This window comes from Vanacampus margaritifer, chromosome 2 (assembly GCF_051991255.1).
Source record: "Vanacampus margaritifer isolate UIUO_Vmar chromosome 2, RoL_Vmar_1.0, whole genome shotgun sequence".
Lineage (NCBI taxonomy): Eukaryota > Metazoa > Chordata > Actinopteri > Syngnathiformes > Syngnathidae > Vanacampus > Vanacampus margaritifer.
In genome coordinates this window covers 13,845,354-13,858,432 of record NC_135433.1, presented here as the reverse complement: position 1 = coordinate 13,858,432, position 13,079 = coordinate 13,845,354, and the positions used below count along the sequence as shown (strand labels likewise).

At 42.0% G+C, this 13,079-nt stretch overlaps 2 protein-coding genes across 2 annotated transcripts; one reads left to right on the top strand and one right to left on the bottom strand.

The window, feature by feature from the left end:
* Positions 1–337: 337 nt before the first annotated feature.
* cd2bp2 (CD2 (cytoplasmic tail) binding protein 2) lies at positions 338–4,193 on the bottom strand. The gene is made up of 7 exons (XM_077559395.1): positions 4,092–4,193; positions 3,713–3,817; positions 2,841–2,973; positions 2,588–2,745; positions 1,600–2,170; positions 1,444–1,529; positions 338–577 (listed from the first exon to the last, which is right to left on the bottom strand). Exons 2-7 carry the CDS (start codon positions 3,788–3,790, stop codon positions 467–469), a joined length of 1,137 nt encoding a protein of 378 aa, XP_077415521.1. The 5' UTR covers positions 3,791–3,817; positions 4,092–4,193; the 3' UTR covers positions 338–466.
* A 530-nt stretch (positions 4,194–4,723) lies between these two features.
* Positions 4,724–8,392, top strand: pheta2 (PH domain containing endocytic trafficking adaptor 2). The gene is made up of 5 exons (XM_077559017.1): positions 4,724–4,780; positions 4,876–5,014; positions 7,176–7,263; positions 7,336–7,639; positions 7,908–8,392. The coding sequence occupies exons 3-5, from the start codon at positions 7,183–7,185 to the stop codon at positions 8,240–8,242; spliced, it is 720 nt and encodes a 239-aa protein (XP_077415143.1). The 5' UTR covers positions 4,724–4,780; positions 4,876–5,014; positions 7,176–7,182; the 3' UTR covers positions 8,243–8,392.
* The last annotated feature ends 4,687 nt before the right edge of the window (positions 8,393–13,079 follow it).

Below are 13,079 nucleotides of genomic sequence, written 5' to 3'. Positions count from 1 at the left end.
GCAAGGCGCCATTTCTACATCTGGCCAATGGGAGAAGGCCTTGAAACACCAATTTAGGGGGGATGACCAATAAAGAAATCGATGTGACTTTATTGAAAATTAGTATTCAAGCCAAATTACCTTATTTGTCAGACATAAAGATTGCGAAAATGACAAATAATAACACACGTACGTTTTATTTAATTTACAGTCGTGACATTTGCTAAACAAAAAAATAACGTATTCTTCACTAATAACACATTATGAAAATTCTAGGTGCTTATCGGTCATGGATGCGTGACCAAAAGTAATGATTCCTCCTGCAATTGTACAAAATTAGACCAAAGACTTGTGTTCATTCTATTGACGAGCTATCTCGTTTATTGTTATGTCCAAGTAACAAACAGCAAAACAGTACTTGAGCGATTTATTTAAAAACAATGTGGACACAAGAACATATGATGTAGCACTGCGCGGGAAGACGTGATCACGTGTAGAGCTCGAAGTCCAGTCTCTTGGAGTTGTAGAATTGCGAGCCTTCCTGGTCCAAGCGCCTGCAGTACACGCCGCTGCTGAAATAGCCTTCGTCCACCCAGTCCTGACCACACAACCAGATGATTAGAGGGGTGCGGGGAGAAGCAACAAAGCAAATGTGGCATCTGTAAAGCTAATGGAGACAGTTGAGCTTAAAAAGAAAAAAGTGTAGTTCCAGACCGAAATTTGCTATAAATACATCCTTCTAACAAATTAAAATGTGCAGCCTCCTGATTCATTTGAGAAATTGTTTAAGGTTTTTTTAGTAGGTGCCATTGTTTTGGTTAGCCCACAACTTCACGGAATAACTAGCAACAGACAAACGACATGCCCCGAATCCTATTAGTCAAAAGGTGGGGGATGGTGGCAGGAGACGAACTACATGCGCCGAAACCTCATAAGACACAATTTGGCAAATGTTCTATTGTTTCAAAAATTTATACTTTTGGTCAGTCCATACATGTGGGTGTCAGTTTTACGAATTATTGTCCAATATAAAGTTTTGAAAATGGCTTGCTCTCTTTGATGATGCAATGGTAATGGTTGAACAAACATGCCGTTTTTGGGGTCTCCTGAAAAGTAACAATTATGGAGGCACAAGGTTTGGGCCCGATGCCAGCGATGTTTATGTATTTATTTATATAGTGTCTAGATAAGTTCATATTGTGTAGTGTACATATTTGATTAAACATAAAAAGTGATGAAATGAATTTGTGATTTATTTACCTTTATTTTATCAAAAGTCTATAAAACCTAAACATTTGTGTAAAAAATATACAATGGGAAGAGGACCATGAAAAATAATTGCATATTAAATTGCAATCGCAATATTGAGGGGGGGGAAATTAATGACAACACTTTTCTAAATTGTTCAACCCTAACTTAAACTGCGACTTTTCAATGAGCATGTTATGACAACAATCGGTCTACCTGCATCTGCTGACTGGTGAAGGGCCCGTAGATCTCCGACTTTTCCTCGTTCTCCCACTTGTACTCCCACAAGACTTCCTCGCTCACTGCCGAAGAAACAACATGAGCGCCAATGAAAGCTGTACACCTGCATGAGAAAGCAAACGAGCATCAAACCTCTTTTGCCCTCCTCCTCGTCGTCCTGCGTGCCGTGCTTCTCGTCAAACTTTTCTCCAAACATGTCCAGTTCGTCTTCGTCCTCCTCCTTCGACGCCAAGGCGGGTCGCTTACTGCTCATACTCTTGAGCGTGTATGCCAGCTTCTCCTGGGTTTGCTGGTAGATGCCGTACATGCCCGATGCCACCAGCCTGTCGGCGAGAGACGTGAGGCGGTCCAGCTTCTCCGTGTCCCGCTTGTTCTCCGCCGCATGGTCGCCGGCGTCCCGCAGTTTGCCCCTCTTCCGCCCGCCGAGACCCCCGAGCCGTCGCAGCGCCGCTGTGACCGTCTCACCCGGCATCAAGAGTTCCACCAGGGCTTCTGTGAGCTGCTGCTGCGTGAGGGAGGCAAGGGGGTCCTCGGCGGGCTCGGCCTCCTCGTCCTCATCCTCATCTTCGCCGCCTTCCTTATTTTCCTGCTGCTCCTCCCGCTTCTTCTCCTCCTCTGCCTCGTCTTCATCGCCTACTCTGCGCTTGCGTTTGGCTCCCAGTCCTTTCTTCTTTTGTTTGAATGGTTGCTCTTTGATCTTCACCTAGAAAATAAGCACAATGATTAGCCCCTTAAACAGTGATCCTACACATTTTTGCAGTTTTTAACCTATCCTTACTCTTTCACTAGAAAAAAAAGCAATCAAATTACTTTGGTGCTATAGGTAGGTGTTGTTAGGTTGAACGTGTTAATCTGTGCTGAATAATGTAACTAGTGAATACAGTTGTTTATTTAACATGGGTTGGTAACCGTTTATATGCTTAGATGCATGCTGTTGGTCAAAAATATATTGGAAACTGTGACACGGACTTATGTTATTATGGGATGTAAAGTGCCCAAAGTTGAAGCAATTTCCCTTTCCTGGCTTCTGTGTAAACAGCAAATGCATTGCCAGTCTACAGGTGCAGCGTGATCTTTGCATGAAGGACACTTGAGAAAAGCGTCCTAAGAGCGCAATTACCCAGTCGATGTTGTCGAGCCAGTTGTCTCGGATCAGCTCCTCCTTTTTGACAAAGTAGTTCCCTTCTGAGTCAAAGTGTCCCTCCTGCATCTCCTCCTCCAAGTTGAAGGGCGTGATGGAAACGCCCTCATCGTAATCGATGGTGGCGTTCTCTTGGCCTGAAAACCACAACGGACATCAAGTCCACAACTGATGGACTCGCTGCAAACAACAGACAAGCCCACAGCTTGTGTCAACAACAAAAAAGACTCACCATCTACGTCGTCGTTGGCCAAAATGTCATATTTGCTGCTCAGTGTGTCCTCCCCTTCATCCTCCTCGTCACTGTCGAGGGAATGCTTGCCCTTGAACCTGGAGCCCGGACCGCTCGGCACCTCGAGTGTCGGCTTCAGGAAACACAGAAAGTAACATTTAAATGTATCTCAATGCAACAGAGGAAACATAATAGCATTTTCTTTTTTTCACCTTTTAAAACAGTTCCCAGCTGTCCTATTAACATGCTTGTGACATGCTTTTCTAAGACATCCATATGAAGCAAACACCGTTATCTCACTTCAAGTGAGCACCCATAGTTGCAAGTAAGTGGATGCAGCGTATCATGACCAAGCATGGATTACTACACCTGCCAATGAATTTAGAGTTGTAGCATATGACATCACCAAGGACAAATGTACCCCAGGTCGATAACGTCATTGAACATTATTATGAGAAGCTACTACTGTTACCACTAAAAAAAATCGCCTAACACTACATATAATGTTTACCTTTTGCCTGTCACATGATGCGCCTGGTTCCTTTACTCGCGAACTGTTGATTATGTAATTGGCTGGCAAACCTGTATGGGCGTGGCTATTTTAATTAGCGCAAGTGTTTGACAACAGGAAGGCTCGCTCTCAGACACGCTTTCAAAAATAAAATCATTTATTTGCTTGGGAATTTCATTTTGCACGCAAGTATAGTATTTGACAAATGTTAAGTTAAGAAGTCAATTTTTTATAATATATCCCCACATTAACTTCAATGACAAATTGTACATACTGTACATTCCGACACACAGGAACATGCACAACTAGAAACCCATTTACAAATGTAATGTTTTACTGTTGAGAACGTTGGCAAACGCACCTTTTTGTTTGGGACCTCTTCGTCCAGCTCCAACTCCCCACCATCACCATCCGCAAACGTGACTTTCCTTTTGGACATGGTGCTTTTTTTTGCCACTCGTGGAGACTTGTTATTCCAAAAGGGAGACAAAAACAAGAGTAGGGGGTGTAAGGGGAGAAAATGCGCGAATATTGCACAACAATCACGTTAGCGCTGTTGCTAACATGTTAGTTTGTAGAAGTAGGCGACACATGCACGAATGTAAAGCATTGTCAGTTAATTTGCGCTAAAATGGAAGCTATGTTTGATTAGGGAAGCTAATGCAATAATCGCGTGATGAAAGCGTCAGTTTATATATTTAAGATAGCAGTATAAACCAAAAATAGCTCAGAAATGTAACCTGATAACAATTTAAACGACGTTCGTGCTGTTGTGTTCTTCTTTGGTGGTTTCTTTTTCTTCTTCTACTACAAAGAAGTTGGTCCTGCTAAGTCAACAGCGCCACTACTTGTATGGAGGGCGAACTGTTGGTCTAAAATTGCTCAAGACGTTTTTCCTAATACTGAAACTGTCTGTGACTGTATATGTTATTTGTTATGATAAACAAACAAGACTGACTAGATGAAACTATTTTCGTCAATGTAATGACAAAACGTAGACACAATGAGGCTCGATCTTCAGAGCACAGTCTTCCTCACACTTCAGACTGTTTTAGATGTGAAATTCCCTGAGGTCCATTGGGATAAAAGGGATCAGTGCCTGTCAAGAATAGATGCAAAAAGGCAAAGAAAAGCCTACCCGAACCGCATATGAGATGGGAAACAGCCTTCAGCACAGATAAAATAAAAATAAAAAAGTCACTCAGAATATTAGTGGCTTTAGATTAATTAAATGTGTCATAAATGAGGATTTGCTAGTCAGTGGTGCAGCGCATGACATATTGGAGTAAAGTCATGTGTGACACAGAATGCAGAAGCGGTCAAGCATCACTTCCAGGTGACACTTTTTTTCTTTTTTTTTTGCACAGCAACTACTCAACCGAGCACCTCGGTGCCATCACAGAAAACAAGAGCCTGGGTTCTGTTACCTGTAAGTGGGTCGAGTTATTTATATTTCAGCACTCGTCCTCAGGCACCAACACTCACAGGAAGTAACCTGAAACTTTTAAATTCAAACATTTTTAGACTGCCTGTGACTCCAGCTGAGGAAGGAAGAAGAGGAGCTACAAGAAAAAAGTTTATATGTCCCAAAAAAAAAGGGAAAAAAAGAAAAGTTTAATGAGTGTGTGCAAGTGACCCATTGAGCAACTCAGCATTGGTAGAGGTAAGTCACTATTGCCTGCTATGCATAATACATAAAATGAATGTTTGGGTTAGATTGGGGGTTTATTTGAGTGTAGGGTTAGGCTTTCAGATTAAACGTTAGAGATGTTAGTGTTAGGTTGGGGTTTAGGGTAAGGTATAGGGTTCCCCAATTAGTGCTCAATGAGGGCCATCTTATGTCAAGGTTGGCAAGTCGAAGGCCAAATTGTCTGGGAGTTTTTTTCTCTCCATTTGGACTACTGTAGTAAATATTGTTTTATGCGCATAATGCCGATGTTATTTCTGCTATTATTATAAGTAGTATAGTTGTTATGATAACACAGCAAATCAGTCAGTGTTAAATTTCCTGTGTTTGATCAAATATAGACGTAATAAGCGGTGTTATTTTAACACTGTCAGGGTAAATTTCCTTGAATATTGGGTGTAACCTGAATAGCAATACTTTGAGTGTTAAATTAACCACACCCTCATTTCCAACAAATGAGAAACTTTGCAATTTTCAATAGCGATACATCCAGTTGCTGTTGGGGCGGTGTGGCTCTGTGGTATAGTGGTTGTTTTGCAATCCTGAGCGTGTGGGTTTGATCCCAGGATACAAGTATCCTTGAGCAAGATACTGAACCCTCAAGTTCTCCTGATGCTGTGTCATCAGGACTCCAAATGTAAAGCGCTTTGAGGGCTTTGTAAGGAGGAAAAACATTATATAAATGACGTACCATTTACCAGAGTTAAGTGTAGTTGTTTTTTTAACACAGACACTAGTGCATTACACTCATAAGTGTTTAAATACCAGAGTTAATTGTAGTTTAGCAGAGTTAAATTTTAACACTGACACTAGTGTAGAGTACTTTCAACACTACTCAGTGTTTACCTGTGTAGATTTTTAACACTATACAGTGTTGGAGGTACACTGGTTAAGTGTGAAAAAAGTAACACTTTGAAAAGTGTCAAATTTACACTCATTGGTGTGGACATATACAAACACTTTATTAGTGTTCGATTTAACACTCTGAGTGTTAAATCTAACACTGGCGATTTTACTGTGTAGTTGAACTGTTTGCAGCAGATAAAGTATAGTAGTAGTAGTTTTAGCCTATGTTGATGGGTTGACAATTGAAAAACTGCACAGTTGAAAGAAAACAAGTGTAGTATCACTTTACTTTGGATTTTGCTTTTGATTATTTTGATCAGCATAATATGAGCAGTTTGATCAATAAAACATAAATACAGCAAGTGGTGTACAAGAGAGAAGATACATTTTCTACAGGAACTACTATTCCTGCATAGCAATTAAAGTAAACTGACGCAAATTGTTAAGCAGTATACCCCGTGGGAAGGGGCAAAAACATATGACACAATAAACTACAAAACACCAGAATGAGCGCCAAAATAACCAAATGGGTTTCAGCTTTTTTTTTTTTATTGTCTGGTGTGCTTTCTGTATGTTTGTATAAGCTATGTTTAATATGCATGGTTTTGGAAATTGGGAGTAATCTGAAGCATCCGCAAAAAGTCTTGCCAGTTTAAAAAAGCTTTTGTGTTCTTGTTATTACAAGTGAAATGAGGGGGGAAAAAGATGACAAATTAAGATTTTGAAGGAACATTTTTATGTAGTGTTAACTCCCAGCCTGGACACATGCAAATAGTAGCCTACAAACAATTTTTGACCCATGGGAACATTTTTTCTTTTTGCTCTATTAAAAGAAGATGTAATCGCACAACCACTACAGAAGGTGGCAGTGACGCTCTTATTGTCACAGAGCCTTTATTAGCTCCTCTACAGAAGTGCACTTATGTCAATTTCTATAAAATCTATAGACACATATTAAATCAATAGTGACAACTTTGGGGGATGGGATGGCAAAATGTTCTTCTTCCTGTGGGGTGTAACAAAAAAAAAATACTTCTAGATTCTAGCTAGATTGAGATTTAGGGTAGCTTTTACCCAGAGTCATGTTAGAGTTGAGGGTTACAGGTTGGGGTTAGGAGTAAAGGTTAAAGTTGTGAGTCAAAGTTAGAGTTAGGGTGTTAGAGCAGGTTAATTATGGTACAGTTGAGTTTAGGGTTTAAGATTAGAGCTGGGGCGAGGGTTAGCTGCTCAAGGGAGTTTTGGTTGGAGGTAAAGATCTCTATCAAAATCATGCATGTTCTCTTCCTTTCAGTATTGTTATGAAGGTCCACAAGAAGATTTGGACTCATTACCAATCCTGCACATCACCGGTTGACAAAGAAGGATATCTCTTCAAAAAGGTTCTGAATCAAAAATGCAAAAGTCACCTTTATTCTAAGAAAAAAACTCAAATTATTCAATCATCCTCGCAGAAACAGCGAAACGGCTCGTACCATCGGCGCTGGTTTGTCCTCAAAGCCAACCTGCTCTTCTACCAGGAGCGGCCTGCAGACCGCCACCTACTGGGCGTGATCGTGCTGGAGGGATGCGCGGTGCGGCGAGCAGATGCCGACGGGCGCTTCTGCTTCCGTTTGCTCTTCCAGGGAGCCGAGCCAAAGAGCTACCAGTTTGCAGCAGGGGACGAGGACACTCTGGGGAAGTGGGTGCGGACTTTGCTGTCCGCCAGCCACCGCTACCTGTCGCTGCTGCTACGAGACCTGCACATGCAGTATCAAGGTAACAATCTCACATAGCTGATAAGTGAGAGTGCCTTTGATGTGTCTTCAGACATTAAGGGATATGGCAAGAATCTCGTGTGTTATCGATCTAACACAAGCAGTTCAATGGTAGTTGGGATCTCTAAGTCAAATCGTCTTTAAACTTGAAAAGAGCAGGAATCCAACATATTTTCAATCTGACATAAGATGGCCGAATGGTTGAGGTACACAATCTTTTTCGACTATTTTAGCCTTATATCGTTCTAGTCACTACATTTTTTTTTCAGAAGTGAAGCATCATCAGGGCTCCAATGAGTCTCCCCGCTGCACCTTGAACCTCAGACCACCACCATCATCATCATCATTATTGTCATCATCAGCAGTAGTCATCAAGAAGTCGCCTAAGCCGTGGCACAGGTGGAACGCCCACGTCACCCCCTTGAACATGCCGACGATGCCCTCGTACGCCGAGTGGCCCCTGGTGGCTTCCGATCCGCGGGACGAGTTCCGCGAGCTGCACGAGCTTTACGGGCAAGAGGTTAAGAAGGCCCGCGAGGAGTGGCTGACCAGTCGGCAGCACCCAGAAGAGAACGTCCAAGAAGATCTTATCGACCTGACGTGAAAAAAAAAGACTCTATAAGAGGAAGTGAAACAATAAAAAGGAACCTAACGTGTTATCTACTTCAAAACATGAAATTAGATAAGGGGAGGGCAAACTTAAAATGCATAAATTTGAAAACGGTGAGTCATAGCATTTGTTGATGAGGTCAGGCAAAATGTTTGGTCATGATAGTTTACGTTAATAAAGAAATAATGATAATTTCTCATTTATTTTATTGTGTTGTTTAGACTTACTCTAATTAAAATTAACCTCTCACCACAATCAAACTACCCAAATTCACAAAAAGGGACAATTAAGACTTCAATCATCCTAACATGTATGTTTCTGGAACGTGGAAGAAATAGGAGTACCCAGAGAAAACCCAGGTAAACCATACAGGAAGTCCAGAGTTAGGGTTATGTTAGGGTAAAGTTTAGATTAGTGGTTGCCTGGTTTGGGAACATAATACGCTCAAGAAAGAGGCTTTTTGTTTGTTTGTTTGTTTGTTTGTTTTGCTTGAAACAGACAGTTTAAATTAAATAGTCATATTGGCTATCCGTCAGTGGAGGTTTTCAATCAAAAGAGGGCGCTATACACTATGATTTTATGCTTTGACGATTCAGTACACGCACTCACTCTCACACACACACACACACAAGTTTGTTTTAATATCTTTGTGGGGCCATTTCATTGACATAATGCATTTCCTAGCCGCTTCCCCTAACCCCAACCATCAAAAATGATTGCCTACCCCCATTCCTTACCCTAACCTCAACCTCAAACATAACCCAAACTCAAACCTAAACTCTAAAACCAAGTCTTAACCCTTAGAAAGAGGTCTTGAGTTGTGAGGACCGGCCAAAATGTCCTCACGTCACAAAAATGTCCTCAATCTGTTGGTTAAAGACGTATTTTTGTCCTCACAATCTAGTATGTACAAGTACACACACACACACACACATACACACCAGAATATAACTTTTCAAAGGAGGTCCTACAGGTCAAGCTAGGAGCATCTTGAAATTCCCTACCTCCAGACAGACAGATAAACGGTCAGATGGACAGACAGACAGACATATATACCCATCAAGTCAAGTGATTGATGGCTTGGGAAAAGCATGCCAAGATGTGTTGCGTTACACCCGCCAACATACAACGTACACACGACGTCTCAGCGCATACGTGATGAGGAAGGTCAGTCTGTAAAAGACAAACACAAAGAAGCACCCAGGTCGGCATGCCTACAACCACCATAGGGTGACATGTAATGGCAAAGTTCATTCTGCAAAATATGTCCCCTGTCTCCAAACATAGAATATAAAGTATGCTATACACAGTAGTCATTGATTTGTAAGTGCCTCAAATTGCTTAGTCTTTTTTTAGTAAGAGGTAAAAATTCAATGTTTTTGCAATTTCGCATCGCTCATCTAGTTTACAGTATGTGGTTCAAATTTGGTAGCAATTGCACAATACAGTACAATAAAGTCGTTTTTGAATAGCCCCTGGGTAAATTGTCATTTTCGAACCAAAATGGCCGACTTCTTGTTTATTTTCTAGCATTCCTTCTTAAGACTTTTTTTCAAGGTCTACTCCAGTTAGAAATTGACATCATTCAGGGGCTGAATGTTCCAAAAATCTCAAGGGCTGTGTCAGAATGTGCACCCGTCCGTCCGTCCATCTTCTTCCGCTTATCCGGGGTCGGGTCGCGGGGGCAGCAGCTTTAGCAGGGAAGCCCAGACTTCCCTCTCCCCAGCCACTTCAGCCAGCTCATCCGACGGGACCCCAAGGCGTTCCCAGGACAGCCGAGAGACATAGTCTCTCCAGCGTGTCCTGGGTCGTCCCCGGGGCCTCCTGCCGGTAGGACATGCCCGGAACACCTCCCCAGGGAGGCGTCCAGGAGGCATCCGAACCAGATGCCCGAGCCACCTCAACTGGTTCCTCTCAACGTGGAGCTCAACAAGCTCGGTCATCCGAGAGGGACTCAGAATGTGCACCCTTCTCCCTATATAGTGCCCTATTAAGAGATCACGCCATTTTGTTGGGGTGTCCGAATGTCCAGGGAGCGAAAAAGTACTCAAAATTACACACAATTCACTCTCAAAAGTAGTGAGCGTCGATGCTCACTCAACCATTGCGAGTATAAAAAAAGAATGGCGTGAGCGACAGTGCAAGCGCGAGAATAAAACCGATACATACATTAGATATTTCGGAAATAATTAATTGATTTTTGTTGAAAATATGTACGACAAATGAAATAAAATACAGTTTAAAAATTTTTTATTCACAATAAATGATGAGAGATGTACAGTACTCGCTGTTGCGTCATAAGTACAGTAGTCACTTGATATGCAACAAAGAGAAAGTTGTGAGCTGGCTGTCCGAATAGCCCAAAAAAATGAGGGCACTATATATATAGTGTGGGGCTATGTAGTGAATGAGGAGGGGTTAAAGGTGGACATTCGGACACAGCCACAGAATAGCCCATCCTTGAAGGATCCATGAAAATGGCCAAGATTACCCTAAAATGGCAAAAAAAAAACTACAAACCAAAATGGATGACCTCCTGTATATTTTAAGACATGGCTTGTTGAGACTTTTTTGTGGGTCAACTCATGATAGTCATGATTGCCAAATATCCCTTTGCTAATTGACAGTGGCTTTCTACACTATACGGCGGGCGAATAAAAAACAATCTGTAGGCCACCAATGGGTCCCATTTTGGACACTCCGTGTTTTATCACCATGAAGAGGAAAAAAAGGAGAAGAGCCAAATGACAACGTGACGGCGTGGTACGTCACACGTCCGACAAGGCGGTGACAGCTGCGCAAGGCCGGGTTCAAAGGTCAGCCACCACACAAGCGACAGGGGGTCACGAGTGGGCAAGGATAAACAAGCGAGCCCAGATTGTGGGCGTTTAAGAGATGAACTGGCGCAGCAGGTGGACAAAGATCTGTGGAAATATAAACAGCCAATAATAGCCTCTACTGACGGGATTGTTAATGAAATGAATGCGGATTAGTGACGGGTAAATTTGGATGCAAAAAGACAAACACGGGAAAGCCTTTTGCTAGCGAGGGTTCAATCCCCCCACCGCCCGTCCACAACCCCTCTTCGCGCTTTGGCAGAGATTCAAGTTTATTTTGCTATTTCAGTCACTCCCAGCTGTTCCAGTTCTCCAGCCATCGTCTGCTGCCATCTCCAACGACATGACAAGTAATCCCCTTATGTTTCAGCCAGGGAGGGGCCCGGGCCAGGGAACGAGGTGTGTGCGGGTGTGTGAGTTGGGGGGGGGGGGGGTGCTGGGTTTACACGAGTGGTGGTGCTCCCAATTGGCAAACAGGTGCAAAATTGCAGAACAGCAAACTCACACCTCTGCACAGAGACGCCAAAGAGATCATAGGTTAACAGTGCGTTCAAGTGTCTGACAAATTGTCGTTTATTTTGACACTATGATGGAGTCTCATAAATTTTAGACTTGACTGGCTAAAAAGATAGATAGATAGATAGACAGACAGACAGACAGACTGACAGATAGACAGACAGACAGACAGACAGATAGATAGATAGATAGATAGATAGATAGATAGATAGATAGATAGATAGATAGATAGATACATAGATAGATAGATAGATAGATTTATTGATTGATAGATAGATAGATAGATAGATAGATAGATAGATAGATAGATAGATAGATAGATAGATAGATAGATACATTGATTGATTGATAGATAGATAGATAGATAGATAGATAGATAGATAGATAGATAGATAGATAGATAGATAGATAGATAGATAGATAGATAGATAGATACATTGATTGATTGATAGATAGAAAGATAGATAGATAGATACATTGATTGATTGATTGAATGAATCGAATCCTGGGCCAGTTTTAAGGGTGTTTTTAATCTTTTTCACTTGCAAAAGCTGTATCCTTTTATTTTTTTGCATAATTATTTGAATGAACACTTTTACCATAAATTGTACTTCTACTCAAGGATAGAATGTGAGCACTTTCCCCATCTCAGCACATAATGGAAAGCGCAGCAGGCAGGCTAATGAATACCACTGAGTGGCGTGGTAACTTATAACACTTCAATCAACTGATTTTTTTTTAAACACAGTTGGTGGAGCAACACATGTAGACAGACTTTATCACAATACTCACAGTATATTCTTTATCGTCTGTGAAAATAACAAATGCCATTCCTACATAAATACTAAATATTATTACTACAGCTTGTTGAGTCACTGAGAGTAGTGGTGACTCTTCTTTTGTGTCTATATGACACATGACTGTATTATACTGCCCCCGGTGGCTAAGGAGTAGCTATACAACATTGCAAATATTTTTGTTTTTGTCGTTGTTCAGGAGTGTGTAATGGATTCATATCCTTTCTATTCATTTTAATGGGGAAAGATGATTTGAGTGCGGTAACAGCAAGAATTGGAGACATGGAGGATAAAATATATGATTTGTTTTTGTTGTGTGGGTGTGGCTTCATAAATGATTTTATTCGGAAAGTCTTAACAACTTCAATTTGTGTGACATGCGACATATTCCATCAAAAGACACAGGAGCCGTGCACATACACGGTCAAGGCGGCGTGGGTCGCATGCTCGGGTCCCACTCCCTGATATCCCACCGAGGACCCAAAAATAAAGGCGGCGAGGGTCGGCGTGGAACACAGGGAGGGAGCAGGGCCGAGGGCGGAGGGGGCACTCTGTCCTCCGGTTCTCCGAGCATCCGTGTCCTCAATGTCCTTATTAGTCCACGTGGGACGGAGGACCTGCCGCAAGCTCCCTCGGCTATCAGGTTGACTTAATTCCAAGACTCCCTGCGTCTATTTCGGC